This window comes from Mirounga leonina, unplaced genomic scaffold (genome assembly GCF_011800145.1).
Source record: "Mirounga leonina isolate KUSES-001 unplaced genomic scaffold, KU_Mleo_1.0 Mir_366, whole genome shotgun sequence".
Taxonomy (NCBI): Eukaryota; Metazoa; Chordata; class Mammalia; order Carnivora; family Phocidae; genus Mirounga; species Mirounga leonina.
In genome coordinates, this window is record NW_023270709.1 from 22,126,161 (window position 1) to 22,141,609 (window position 15,449).

At 40.4% G+C, this 15,449-nt stretch overlaps 1 protein-coding gene across 2 annotated transcripts in view; it reads left to right on the top strand.

Annotated features, from left to right (window-relative positions):
- CDKAL1 (CDK5 regulatory subunit associated protein 1 like 1) overlaps positions 1-15,449 on the top strand; it is a 661,526-nt gene that overhangs the window by 221,867 nt on the left and 424,210 nt on the right. For both annotated transcript variants that reach the window (XM_034985765.1, XM_034985766.1), the window contains one exon: positions 6,378-6,498. In XM_034985765.1, the coding sequence (XP_034841656.1) occupies positions 6,378-6,498 (121 nt within the window). The remainder of the gene's footprint in view (positions 1-6,377; positions 6,499-15,449) is intronic.

Here is a 15,449-nt window from a genome sequence, read left to right on the forward strand (position 1 = left end):
GATGAGTTCTTTATAGATTTTGGATACTAGCCCTTTATCTGATATGTCATTTGCAAATATCTTCTCCCATTCTGTCGGTTGTCTTTTGGTTTTGTTGACTGTTTCCTTTGCTTTGCAAAAGCTTTTTATCTTGATGAAGTCCCAATAGTTCATTTTTGCCCTCGCTTCCCTTGCCTTTGGCGATGTTTCTAGGAAGAAGTTGCTGCGGCTGAGGTCGAAGAGGTTGCTGCCTGTGTTCTCCTTTAGGATTTTGATGGACTCCTGTCTCACAATTAAGACTTTCAACCATTTGGAGTCTGTTTTTGTGTGTGGTGTAAGGAAATGGTACAGTTTCATTTGTCTGCATGTGGCTATCTAATTTTCCGAACACCATTTGTTGAAGAGACTGTCTTTTTTCCATTGCACATTCTTTCCTTCTTTGTCAAACATTAGTTGACCATAGAGTTGAGGGTCCATTTCTGGGCTCTCTGTTCTGTTTCATTGATCGATGTGTCTGTTTTTGTGCCAGTACCACACTGTCTTGATGATGACAGCTTTGTAATAGAGCTGGAAGTGCGGAATTGTGATGCCGCCAGATTTGCTTTTCTTTTTCCACATTCCTCTGACTATTCGGGGTCTTTTCTCGTTCCATACAAATTTTAGGATTATTTGTTCCATTTCTTTGAAAAAAGTGGATGGTATTTTGATGGGGATTGCATTGAATGTGTAGATTGCTCTAGGTAGCATTGACATCTTTCACAGTATTTGTTCTTCCAATCCATGAACATGGAACGTTTTTCCATTTCTTTGTGTCTTCCTCAGTTTCTTTCATGAGTATTTTATAGTTTTCTGAGTACAGATCCTTTGCCTCTTTGGTTAGATTTATTCCTAGTATCTAATGGATTGGGGGCAATTGTAAATGGGATCGACTCCTTAATTTCTCTTTCTTCTGTCTTGTTGTTCGTGTATAGGAATGCCACTGACTTCTGTGCATTGATTTTATATCCTGCCACTTGACTGAATTCCTGTATGAGTTCTAGCAGTTTTGGGGTGGAGTCTTTTGGGTTTTCCACATAAAGTATCCTATCATCTGCAAAGAGTGAGAGTTTGACTTCTTCTTTGCCGATTTGGATGCCTTTCATTTCTTTTTGTTGTCTGATTGCTGTGGCTAGGACTTCTAATACAATGTTGAATAGCAGTGGTGATAGTGGACATCCCTGCCGTGTTCCTGACCTTAGGGGGAAAGCTCTCAGTTTTTCCCCATTGAGAATGATATTCGCTGTAGGTTTTTCATAGATGGCTTTTATGATATTGAGGTATGTACTCTCTATGCCTATACTCTGAAGAGTTTTGATCAGGAAAGGATGCTGTAGTTTGTCAAATCCTTTTTCTGCATCTATTGAGAGGATCATATGGTTCTTGTTCTTTCTTTTATTAATGTATCACATTGATTGATTTGCGGATGTTGAACCAACCTTGCAGCCCAGGGATAAATCCCACTTGGTCCTGGTGAATAATCCTTTTAATGTACTGTTGGATCCTATTGGTTAGTATTTTGGTGAGAATTTTTGCATCCATGTTCATCAAGGATATTGGTCTGTAATTCTCCTTTTCGATGGGGTCTTTGGTTTTGGGATCAAGGTAATGGTGGCCTCATAAAATGAGTTTGGAAGTTTTCCTTCCATTTCTATTTTTTGGAACAGTTTTAGAAGAATAGGTATTAATTCTTGAAATGTTTGGTAGAATTCCCCTGGGAAGCCATCTGGCCCTGGGCTTTTGTTTGTTGGGTGATTTTTGATGACTGCTTCAATTTCCTTAGTGGTGATAGGTCTGTTCAGGTTTTCTATTTCTTCCTGCTTCAGTTTTGGTAGTTGATACATCTCTAGGAATGCCTCCATTTCTTCCAGGTTATCTAATTTGCTGGCATAGAGTTGCTCATAATATGTTCTTATCATTGTTTGTATTTCTTTGGTGTTGGTTGTGATCTCTCTTTCATTCATGATTTTGTTGATTTGGGTCATTTCTCTTTTCTTTTTGATAAGTCTGGTCAGGGGTTTATCAATCTTGTTAATTCTTTCAAAGAGCCAGCTCCTAGTTTCGTTGATCTGTTCTACTGTTCTTTTAGTTTCTGTTTCATTGATTTCTGCTCTGATCTTTATTATTTCTCTTCTCCTGCTGGGTTTAGGCTCTATTTGCTGTTCTTTCTCCAGCTCCTTTAGGTTTAGAGTTAGGTTGTGTACTTGAGACCTTTCTTGTTTCTTGAGAAAGGCTTGTATTGCTCTATACTTTCCTCTTAGGACTGCCTTTGCTGCATCCCAAAGATTTTGAACAGTTGTGTTTTCATTTTCATTGGTTTCCATGAATTTTTTTAATTCTTCTTTAATTTCCTGGTTGACCCATTCGTTCTTTAGTAGGATGTGCTTTAGCCTCCATGTATTTGAGTTCTTTCCTACTTTCCTCTTGTGGTTGAGTTCTAGTTTCAAGGCATTGTGGTCTGAAAATATGCAGGGAATGATCCTAATCTTTTGGTACAGTTTGAGACCTGATTTGTGACCTAGGATGTGATCGATTCTGGAGAATGTTCCATGGGCACTAGAGAAGAATGTGTATTCCATTGCTTTGGGATGGGATGTTCTGAATATGTCTGTGAAGTCCATTTGGTCCAGTGTGTCATTTAAAGCCTTTATTTCCTTGTTGATGTTTTGTTTAGACGATCTGTCTATTTCAGTGAGGGGGGTGTTCAAGTCCCCCCTATTATTGTATTGTTGTCGATGTGTTTCTTTGCTTTTGTTATTAATTGCCTTATATAATTGGGTGCTCCCGTGTTAGGGGCATAGATATTTACAATTGTTAGTTCTTCTTGTTGGATAGACCCTTTAAGTAGGATATAGTGTCCTTCCTCACCTCTTATTACAGTCTTTGGTTTAAAATCTAATTTGTCTGATATAAGGATTGCCACCTCAGCTTTCTTTTGGTGTCCATTAGCATGGTAAATGGTTTTCTACCCCCTTACTTTCAATCTGGGGCTGTCTTTGGGTCTAAAATGAGTCTCTTGCAGACAACATATCAATGGGTCTTCTTTTTTAATCCAATCTGATAGCCTGTGTCTTTTGATTGGGACATTTAGCCCATTTACATTCAGGGTAACTATTGAAAGATATGAATTTAGTGCCATTGTATTGCCTGTAAGGTGATTGTTACCGTATATTGTCTGTGTTCCTTTCTGGTCTATGTTGCTTTTAGGCTCTCTCTTTGCTTAGAGGACCCCTTTCAATATTTCTTGTAGGGCTGGTTTTGTGTTTGCAAATTCCTTTAGTTTTTGTTTGTCCTGGAAGCTTTTTATCTCTCCTTCTATTTTCAGCTACAGTCTAGCTGGATATAGTATTCTTGGCTGCATATTTTTCTCTAACTGCTAGGATAAATGAGGTTCTCTGAATATATCGTGCCAGTCCTTTCTGGTCTGCCAGCTCTCTGTGGATAGGTCTGTTGCCAGTCTAATGTTTCTACCTTTGTAGGTTACATATCTCTTCTCCCGAGCTGCTTTCAGGATTTTCTCTTTGTCTCTGAGACTCGTAAGTTTTACTATTAGATGTCGGGGTGTTGACCTATATTTATTCATTTTGAGAGGGGTTCTCTGTGACTCCTGGATTTTGATGCCTGTTTCCTTCCCCAAATTAGGGAAGTTCTCTGCTATAATTTGCTCCAGTATACCTTCTGCCCTCTCTCTCTTTCTTCTTCTGGGATCCCAATTATTCCAATGTTGTTTCGTCTTATGGTATCGCTTATCTCTCGAATTCTGCCCTCGTGATCCAGTAGTTGTTTATCTCTCTTTTTCTCAGCTTCTTATTTTCCATCATTTGGTCTTCTATATCACTGATTCTTTCTTCTGCCTCATTTATCCTAGCAGTTAGAGCCTCCATTTTTTATTGCACCTCATTAATAGCCTTTTTGATTTTGACTTGGTTAGATTTTAGTTCTTTTATTTCTCCAGAAAGGGTTTCTCTAATATCTTCCATGCTTTTTTCAAGCCCAGCTAGTATCTTTAAAAACGTCATTCTGAACTCTAGTTCTGACATCTTACTAATGTCTGTATTGATTAGGTCCCTGGCAGTTTGTATTGCCTCTTGTTCTTTTTTTTTGAGGTGATTTTTTCCGTGTTGTCATTTTGTCTAGAGGAGAATAGATTAATGAGAGAACAAAATGCTAACAGGTTAACAACGACTTCAGAAAAATAAACACTAAACAGATCAGAAGAGGCCTGAAACCAGGGGAAAAGGAAGGGAAAGAAAGAAAGAAAAAAAGCAAAAGAAAAAGATGAAACAAACAAACAAACAACAACAACAACAACAAAAAAAACAGAATATGATCAAGTATGATCAGGCTGGTGCATAGATCAGCACCACACACTAGATTTTGGGCATATTTTGGTTTTTTAGAAGAAAGTGCCTCCCAAAATTTTAAAGAAAGAAAAACTTATATATATACAAAAATAAGGGTAAATACGATGAAGGGATGGAATATGACTGTGAAGTTGAAAATTATAAAAGATTATATAATAGGAATTGATAAGAAGTTGGTTGAAAGAAGAAAGAAGAGGATTAAAAAAAGGGGGGGGAGAGAATGTGATCAGGGAAGAGACTAGAACAAAGCCATATACTAGAGATTTAGGGTATATTTTGGTCTGTTAGAAGAAAGTGTATCCCAAAATTTTAAAGAGAGAACAAGTTATATATGTGTATATATATACCAAAAATATGGGTAACTACTATGAAGGGATAGTATATGACTCTAAAAATCAAAAATAAAAAAGATTTTTTAAAAAAGGGATTGATAAGATGTTGATTGAAAAAGGGAAAAATAAAAAAAGTGAAAAAAAAATAGCTTTGAAAGACTAAGGAATAATGGTAAAAAAGCCATGGGTTCTATGTGCAGTATTCCCCTAGCGCTGGAGTTCTGCCGTTCTCATTGATCAGTAAACTTGGTCTTGGCTGGCTGTTCTCGCTGATCTTCTGGGGGAGGGACCTGTTGCCGTGGTTCCCAAATGTCTTTGCCGGAGGCGGAATTGCCCCACCCTTGTCCGGTTTGGGCTAAGTAATATGCTCGGGATTGCTCTCGGGAGCTTTTGTTCCCTGCAAGCTTTCTGTACAGCTTTGGAGGACGAGAGTGAAAATTGTGGCCTCCCAATCTCCGCCCCAGACGATCTGAGAACTCGGGGCCCGCTCCTCAGTGAGCCCCCAGAGAAAAGCCATCAGTCACTCCCGTCTCCCCGGTATCTGGCCGCACTCCGTGCTCACCCGGCCTGTGACCAGGCGTTTCTGTCTCTGGCACCCGACCCCGTGTGGAGTCTCCAAACCCAGGAGATCCCTGCGGTGCACTCCCGGGCCACTCCTCCCGGGGGAGGAAGGGGAGTCTCCCGGATCTGCTGCTTGTTGGGTCCCTCCTGGAGGAGCAGTGGCCCGACTGTGCCGTGGTTCCCGGTTTATGGCAATCTCGAGCTGAGAGCCCACGCCTCAGCTCCGTCTCTGCAGCTGGCTTCCCTGCTCCGATACCTGGGAGCTCTGCCGCACTCAGGCACACCCGGTCTTTCTGTGACCCCGAGGGTCCTGAGACCACACTTTCCCAGCGAGGGTTCCATCCCCCGCTTAGCCACTGGAGCGACGTCCCTCAGAGGAGCCGACTTCTAAAAGTTCCGATTTTGTGCTCTGCAGCTCTATCACTTGCCGGTAGCGGCCAACTATCCTCCCGAATATCGCCTCGGATTCACTTCTCCGCACATCCTACCTTCCAGAAAGTGGTCGCTTTTCTGTTCAGAGAGTTGCTGCTATTCTTTTTTTCGATCTCCTGTTGAGTTTGTAGGTGTTCAGAATGGTTTCATCCCTATCTAGCTGAATTCCTGGGACCGGTCGAAAACCAGGTCTCCTACTCCTCCGCCATCTTGCTCCTCCTATCTAATTCTTTATTTCTTTGATTTGCTGTTTGCTTTGAGCAGATAGTCTGCTTTTGCATTTTTTTTTTAATCCCCCAACAATGAGTTGGCTGGCAGGCCCAGTGCCCAAGTGAACCCTTCCTGTTTCATATACATACCTGGTCAATGCTGGAGAGCATGCATACCTTATGGAATGACATTCTGAGGATATTTCTGTTTCTGTCATGTGTGCAGTAGAAATTTGCAAATATTATAAGTAAAGCACTTTTGACTGCAGGACGTGCACACAGCTGTTTGTCCCTTTGGCATTATTTCTTAGGTCAATGGTCACATCTTCTTATATATATATATTGTTGTTTGTTTCATAAAAGAAAGAAGGTCAATGAAAATATTAACACATTTGTTGAGAGCAGTAAATTAAAGTGAAGTTCTGTGGCTGATGCTAATGTGTATTTATATGCTTTATTTGAAGGTCATTCTGTGAGACTGCTGGGTCAGAAAAAGGATAATGGAAAGCGCTTGGGTGGAGCGCGATTGGATTTGCCAAAGATCAGGAAGAATCCACTGATAGAAATCATTTCCATCAATACTGGGTAAGTGTCTCTCAAGCTTAGTCATAAAATATTCAGTATACTTCATGAATTCAGGTTTTCCCTCTGAACATGTGACAGAGTAAAGCAGTTGAACATTTTCATGGGAAAGAAAAATCAAAAAGCTCTAAATCGCATGAATGTAGTTCCCTGTTAAATGTTCCCTGTGTACAAATTACCTGTATGTTTGCAGCAAGGCTTTAGGTCTTTGATTAATATTATTCCAATGCCTTTTTGGTAATAAACATGGATTTCATTTTCCAGCCATAACCTTTGATTAAAATATTTTTAAAAAGCATTTTGTTGTTGGAATGATTAACATACCCATCATCTTTGTTTTTTCAATAGAGTTATAGTAAATAATGCCCGAGATACTAACCATGTTTTGATTATTAACTATCTGAAATACATGTTTTAAAATGTTGTCCTTGGGGTGCCTGGGTGGCTCAGTCAGTTAAGCATCTGCCTTTGGCTCAGATGATGATCTCAGGGTCCTGGGATCGAGCCCTGAGTTGGGCTTCCTGCTCAATGGGGAGTTTGCTTCTCCCTCTCTCTCTGCCTCTCCCCCTGCTTGTGCGCTCTCTCTCTCTCAAATAAATGAATAAAATCTTTAAAAAAAATAAAAATAAAATGTTGCCCTTATGAGCTTTGAACTAAAAATAAGCATCGTGAACTGAATATTAAGCACTCTTATTTTCACATCTTAGTTTGAAGTTCCTGACCCTTACTTTTGACTCTTGGTGTGCTCATTTGCACTTCGTTTTATTTGCATTAATGGAATTTGTCATCAATATTAGTGTAGTCTGAAAATATGATGAGGCCAAGGCCTTCTGTTCTTTAAATCATGGGAGTCCCTCCAGTCACAGAACTGCCTTGAACAGACATAAGCTATCCTGCTTTTTTTTTTTCCCCAAGATTTTATTTAGGAGTGAGAGAGGACACATGAGTGGGGGGGTGGGGTGGACTTAGAGATAGAGGGAGAAGGAGAGATTCTCAAGCAGACTCCACGCTGAGCATGGAGCCCAATGTGGGGCTCGATCTCACAATCCTGAGATCATGACCTGAGCTGAAATCAAGCGTTAGATGCTCAACCGACTGAGCCACCCAGGTGCCCCTGTCCTTCTTCTTTTTGATTTCAGCCTCCTTCCCTCCTTTCTGGAATTTTTTTCCTTTGTCCTTTGCTTCCATCATGCTGTTTCCTGTGGAGAGTGGGTGAACTTGTCTTTTTCCTTCTCCAGCACTGTTCTACCTCTCTAAGCCATGCCTCCATTTCCTCCTGCACAGTCCCAGCTCTTTTGTCACTGGCCATCTTTTCTCTAGTTTTATCACCTTCTGGTTAATCCTTCTCACCACTGCCAAAGATCAGGGAAGGTTGAAGATGTCATTTGGTTTTTCCCTAAAAGTTGCCTGGGTTGACTTTCCTTTGCCTTGGTGAATTTACCTGGGACCAACGTCTGGTCTTCAGCATTGAAGATTCAGAAACCTGCACTCATCAAGCTCAGAGACTAGTGATTAAATCAGAGTATAGCAGTGAGAAATGTCATTATCACATTGACTGGAGCATCTAATATATTCTCTCTTTTGAGCCTGAGCCAAATTAGAAGCATAAGGCTGTTTGTTTCTCCCTCCGTCTCCATTCTCCCTCTTCCTTCAGATACTGCAGTTTTTCTTTTTACTCCCGATTTTCTACCTAAAATTGCCATATCCCTACATTCCCTATCCTCCCTATTTGCCTTATTTTCTTCTGTAACACTTGTCATTATTGAAATATATATGAGTTCATTTCTATTTTAATCATCTCTCCTCATTGGCATGTAGTAAGCTCCAAGATGACAGGGAATTTCAACTCTCTTGCCTACCACTGTATCCTTAGAATATGGAAGAACGTACACAGCAGGGATTTAATAAATATTTAGTTGAATGAATGATTGATTTTTATAATTTGAAATTTTAATGGGTTTATGCTAAATTCTCTTCACAGTACAGATTGCCTTCCCAGTTGGACCTTAATACCTGGAGTTTGGCTAAGCAAGCTTTCTCCTGAACAATGCCTTTAGGAGGGCAAAGTCAAGTGTTTCTGAGAATCTCTCTCTCTCTCTTTTTTTCCCAATATAGGAATAATCATCCCTTTTTCGCCAAGATACATTTCTTTAAGCATGTTAATATTTCAGGGTCTATCAAACACTATTATATTTAGATCCATTTGGTTTCTTCGGTGTGACTTTGAAGCTCTTGTTGACCTCTGGAGTGTTGCTTTTAACTGTTGGTTTTCAAAGATGCTTCATTTTTCTAGTTTCTGTGCACTTCTTCATGTGGTCACTCCCTGCCTCACCCTCCAGGGTTCCGTCACACTGAACGACTTGAGATCCCCAAACTCAAGGTTCTCCTCTGTCTTGACTGCAGGCCCCTGGGCACACCATCAGGTGTCCCTGGCACATCTTATCCTTTCCCCATTCACCGTGTTGGTAATCCTTCCCTGTGCAGTTATATGCTCTTTTTAGGTGGTAAGTGAAAAATATTCAGGAATTTTATTTGGGTTTCCTTTCTTTTGGATTTAGTGTTTCTTAAAGTGAGGCTACACTATAAACTTTTTATTTTTTTAATTTTTTAAAAAAGATTTATTTATTTTAGAGAGAGGGGGCATGTGCACCCGTGAGCGTGAGCATGGGGGTTGGGACCCCGGGAGAGGGAGAGAGACAGTCCTCAAGCAGACTCCTCGCTGAGTGCGGAGCCTGACACGGGGCTCAATCTCATGACCCTGAGATCATGACCTGAGCCGAAATCAAGCGTCGGACACTTAACTGATTGAGCCACCCAGTTGCCCCTTGCACTGTAAGCCTTTTAAAGCTCACTGGATATTTGCCATCACTCTCTCATATTACCATATAGAACTGACCCTTAGTAAGTAAATTAGCAAATATGCTTTTGATGTTAAGAGAATTTAGTCCATATTATCTCTAATTGAGATCGGTGTTTCTGACCTTCTCTGACTACTAATCACTTTCCTGAATCAGTTGTAGCCTTATCATTTGCTCTCAGGTGAGAGCATCCCTGTAAGCATTTGTCATGGTATCATTCTTAACATCTTTGCTTGGATTTTATTTTTTACCTCTGGTGGAGCTCATTGCTTTTTTTTTTTTTAAACTTATATTCAAATGTTTTAAAAGAAGTATATCCATAATTATTTCTTTCAAGAGAAAATTATCCTTTCCATCAAAATCTTGACAAAATTGTATTGCTTTCAACTTAAAAACGGACATCTTAAATTTTATATAAATTTTCCATTCTCCATTTGGGAAAAGGCTCACATTTGCAGCAAGCTTTATTGTGTATGTTAGTAAATTGTTGAAGTTACTATTAGAGTCTACAAAGTTGTTACACTTTGTTACATTTCTAAAGGAGTATAAGGAGTGTATTAATTGCTTTACCAATGAAGAAGTTAAAAATTTCAGGTCATGCTAGATTCTGGAGGAGCTGAGAGAATTATGTATTGGATCATAATGTCTATAATGAGTGTGCCTTTTATTTCTTAAATAACATTTATCTTTTCTCCTAATACCTCTCTCTGGCATTCAGCTATCCATCTTTGTTTTTGTTTGCTGTACTGAGTATATAAATTTTGGTCCACTTGATTCATTGCTCCAGTTTCCAGTGCTCTTCTTGTCTTCTGAGGTGAGCTTTTTGAGGTTAGCTGCCAGTCGCCTGGTACAGCTCCTTTTTCTAGACTGTCTCTCGTGTGGCAGAGACGCCCTGCAGAGGAAGCGTGGGGAGGCACATGTCTGTCTGGTACGCTGATAAGACAGTGATGTGGCTTTGACTCTAAAAAACAAGTGAGAATACAGTTTATGATGATTCCTAAGGCAAATTGAATGCCTACTGTGTGCCAGACACGGTTCTTAGAAATGTATATTCTTTCCTATATTTAATCCTCACAACAGCCTTATGAGATTGTTTTTTAATAGGCGACGAAAGTAAAGTGCAGAGAGGTTAAGAGACTTTACATTGTCGTGTAGCTGGTAAGCGGCTAAGACCGAGAATTACCTATTAGTCCATCAGATACTTTTGTGGGTTCAGAGGAGCAAGGAAGCCTCTCTAGTGTGGTTGGCAGAGAGGGATCTCGTGGGAGCCGAATACTCTTTGCATTATAGAGACTTTTGAAATGGGCCCCGAAAGATAGGTAGAATTGTGATAATTATGTATGGAGGTATATTCAGTTTCAGATGACCACTAACTGGGTGGCTTAAAACTACACAGATTTATTACGTTACAGTTCCGGAAGTCAGAAGTCTAACACAGGTCTTGCAGTGCTAACGTGCTATAGGCAGGGCTGTGTTCTGTAGGCTGTTGGGGAGAATCTGTTTACTTCCTTTCTTCAGCCTCAAAGGGCCACCCACATTCCTTGCGTATGATCCTCTTCTTCCATCTTCAAAGCCTGCAGTATCGTATTTCTCCTCTGACTCTCTCTCTCTCCCACTTTTAAGTGATTACACTGGAGCCACCTGGATGCTCTATTTTAATGTCAGCTGATGAGCATCCTTAATATCACCTGCAGCTTTAATTCCCGTTTGGCCTGCATGGTTCCGGGGAGTAGGATAGGTATGATGAGAACACTGTAGGTAGAGGAAAGAATGAGCAAAGGCGTATGAGTGGACCACGTGAGTTGTTTATGAAGAAGGTAATTTTCTCTGGGCAGTCTGGTGTTTCCAATGTATGCAAGGAAAAGTGGATAAATCATCTTTTGTGTGAAGAATGTAATTGCCCCAGGGTGAGAAATTACACTTAATTCCAGTTAGTAAAGGACAAGGAGAGCCGCTGAAGTCTGGAACAGAGGTGAGAAATAATCGTAGCTGGGCAGTAGGGATATTATTCTGGTACCAGCTTGTAATGTGCGTTGGTGTTGGAAGATAGGTACAGGGAGATCATTTATGAGGCCGTTACAGTAACCCTGCCAGGAAGGACTAGGGGTCCGAGTGGTAGTTTGGGGAAGAATAGTAAGGATGGCGGAACTGTGTCACGGTTAAGAAAATGGGCTTTGGCATACGCCAGTGGAATTACTTGTAACCATTGATTGGAAGTTCCAAGGAATGGTGGGGGATGGAAATACAAGGCCACAAAGCTTTAGTTGGAGAGGCGTGAGTGAGTGAGGTCATGGAAGGTGAGTGCTTACTGTCTGCACATAGGATATGGGAGGAGTCATCTATGAACTAGACGTAGTCAGAGATGAAGGTGTGTGAATAGGGAGAGTCATCCCATCAGCTGCTTTCGACCCCTTCAGGAGAAATAATGCTGGGATAGGTGAACTGTTTCAGGAGAGTGGGAAGATTCAAAATTAGTAAGTTTTGTTCCAGGAAGATTACTCTTTGGAGGAGTTTAACTATAAAGGAAGAGAAGTGGTCTCTAGAGAATGGAAAGATGCTTCTGTCTGAGCCAGTTTAGAGGCAGGGGGTAAGGAGTAGAAATATATTGACAGCAGGAACTGTTTCAATGGGATCGTGTATACAGATGGAAAAGTAAGCTTTGGCAAGGAAGAAGGACACTTTTGTGCATCCTCAGGTATAGGAGTAAAGGACATTGGTGGGCGCCTGGGTGGCTCAGATGGTTAAGCATCTGCCTTCGGCTCAGGTCATGATCCCAGAGTCCTGGGATTGAGTCCCGCATCGGGCTCCCTGCTCCTTGGGAGCCTGTTTCTCCCTCTGCCTCTCTCCATCTCTGTCTCTTATAAATAAATAAATAAAATCTTTAAAAAAAAAAAAAGGAGTAAAGGACATCGGTAAGCCCAAGTGTAGGACTTAGTTCTTTTTCTTAAAGGTCTTAAATGATTGAGTGTACAGAACGTGGTTCCGTTCTTTCATGCTAGCAGGTGAAATAGAGGGTAGTGTTTCCGTGTTTTGTCCCATTATGTTTTAGTTAATATACTGTGATCTTTTGATGGCCCTGACTCGAGATAAGGCAAGTTCTTGATTGGAATACCAGCCTCCCTCCCCAGGATTCGTCAGCACTCCTTTCTCCTCTCTTCCTCCCATTGGTGTTGGTATTCAGTTGTTATTCTATACTACGTATTTTCTATAAACTGGAAGTGACATCATGTGTTAGATTCGAATTAAGTATCTAGCCAGAAATGAGCTAGTTTCTGAGGTAAAGATAAAAATTTGAAGATTCATGCCAAAGTGTTTCATTTTTTTCATTAAATTGGTAGAATGTGTTTCTAGTTCTGAAGTAGAGTATATGTGGGTGTTTATGTAGATTTAAAAAATGGATCCATCCAACACTGTGGTCCACATAATAAGGAGTCATCCTGTGCATAGACACAAGAAGTGCACTGAGGTTGGAAAGCTTAGGTTTTGTTAGGGGCCCTATGTGTGTGATTGCCTTGTTTTTTTTTCTAGTAGTGGAGATAGAAGGTCCTAGGTGGTGTAGAGACAAAAAGTAAAAAGTTGGAAATTGGGCCATAAAGAAAATCTGTGCCTCATTTTTGCCTCCTCTGTCACTATTAAAGTCATCAGTTTTGACAATCTCTTGGCAATTTTTGTTCTTCCAAAGCCAAGAGTTGGATGCTGCTTAGCCGTTCTGATAGAAGTTGTATTGCTTTTTAGGTCCTACTATCAGATTATCCCTTGTTTGAAGGGATATTCCTCCCCTGGGCCGAGCACATCTAAGAAAATACTGTCTGACCCTGTAATATTTTACTAACATTTTCTCTTTTAAGATTTACCTCGTTTTTCTTGTTACTTGCCATCTGTCAGACATAAAATGATGGTATATGGGAACCTTTAAAGGGAAATCTAATTTTGAGATTATGTACTTGAAATTATTATCATTTTTTAAAGTATCTGTTACTTTTTTCCACCTGTAATATCATGTCTTTGTGGAAAAAAGCTAACTTGGATGTTTTCACTTTCTTTCTATAATGTTCAGAATTTACCATCTCTATCCAGTGCTGGATTCATAGGTGCTCTCTAAACATTTGAATGAATGAATGAATGAAAGAACGATAATTTATTTTATTATAAGTGGTGTTGTTTTTAGAGAAATATAATCACACCTAATAACATTTTGTTATCTTTCTGGTTCTGATGATTACAACATGAAATAGTTATTAACTAGACATAATCATAGTACATTTGAAAATACAATTATTATGTGCTTACACATTACCAGGTATTGTGTTAGGTATTATGATATGCAAAGGTAAACATTTCGCAAGTCAACAGGTAACTAACATGGAATGAACTAATCCAAAACACACAGCTCTAAACTCAGACTGAATTGCAGCTCCCGGATGGGGAGGATTTGGGTCTCTTTCTATTCTGTATCCTGGGGAATGCTTTTAGATTGCAACATGACTATCTTTCTAGGGGCTAAGGGTGCACAGCAGGGACCCGCAGACCTCGAATTGGAGAGCTGTGAGATACTCAGACACTTCCTCACCGCCCCTCTGTGAGACACAGTGGCAGCCACACAGTAAAGTGGTTTCCCTGACCTTTGGCATCAAACAGGACTACCGCCGTCGCCGTCATCAATACACGTGCGGAATGTCAAAGCCTCAAATGCCATCTTTTTCTGTTACTCTTAAGTTGGAGCTTTCAGAAAATTACCTTGTATAAAAAAACATTTTAAGAGGTATTTTAATTAGAAGCACTCTAAAAGCTTTTAATTACGGTTCCAAGGAAAGCCTCTTAGAAGGTTGAATATATGTGGGATCACACTCATACTGGGGTGAATCCTTTTAATATTGTGCGAGGACAAAGTTTGGAAAAGCTTATAATGTCTTTGAAATGACTGCATATTTTAGTATATTCAATAATGATTTATTGAGTTTTTATATCTTCGCATCATGTGAAGAAATTAAGATTTTTTTTCTTTAGTTCATGCTAGATTGTTGTTCCAATGTCCTGATATAAATCATGGCAGTCGGGCGCGTGGGTGGCTCAGTTGGTTAAGCGACTGCCTTCGGCTCAGGTCATGATCCTGGAGTCCCTGGATCGAGTCCCACATCGGGCTCCCTGCTCGGCAGGGAGTCGGCTTCTCCCTCTGACCCTCCCCCCTCTCATGTGCTCTCTCTCTTTCAAATAAATAAATAAAATCTTTAAAAAAAAAATCATGGCAGTCTTTTGAATATGCTCTCTTGAGAATAACTCCTTCAGCTTCTGTGTCATCCTTAGACACAGCTGTTAGAAGGTCATAATAACCCTCTCTAAGAGGCAGAATCTCAAGATAAAACATTTCCCAGAAAGTTTTGGCAGACTATATAGTCATTCTCTTATTTAAAAATTATGGGTCAGTTGGCTTTTTATATATCGGGCACTGATGACTGCAAATTAACCCAAGCCAATTTCGTTATGTACAACTAACTCTTAGGGGGTTTTTGGATAGACGGTAGTCACTACCAATGGGGATTAGTTGCTTCCTTCCAGCCCAGCTGTCAGGTTATAATGAAAGCAAGTCCCAGTCCACAATCTGAAATAAGAACTTACTAAACAAGCCGGCACAGTCCACCTGTTCTTGTAAGCCTGGTGAAGTCCGAACTCTCCTTTTGGGTGATTAAATCACACCTTGTGTTGAAAGGTTGACTTGAGCCCAGTGAGACAGTGTGGTCAGCCTCAGTCGACCAGAATCCTCTAACAGTGTCTGGAGTGATGGTCCAGTAGGGACCAAGCCCAAGAAGATCCTTAGTGTCCAAGCCAGGGCTGCCCGAAGTGTGGTTCATGGACCAGTGCTGGGTCATTAACTGCTGACGACTGCTCTGTGACAAGGGGAGAAATGGACAGCAAACATCTGAGAAACTTTTAAGATAGTTTACCACTGCTGCAATAGCTTGGAATTAATTTTCATTGTATTTTATAAAAATGATGATTTACTAGAGGTTGGAAATCAAAATCCTGGTCTGTCACTATAGGTTGAGAAACTGGTCTCAGCTGGTGTGTTAACAGATCCTTTACCCTACTGTGGAGACT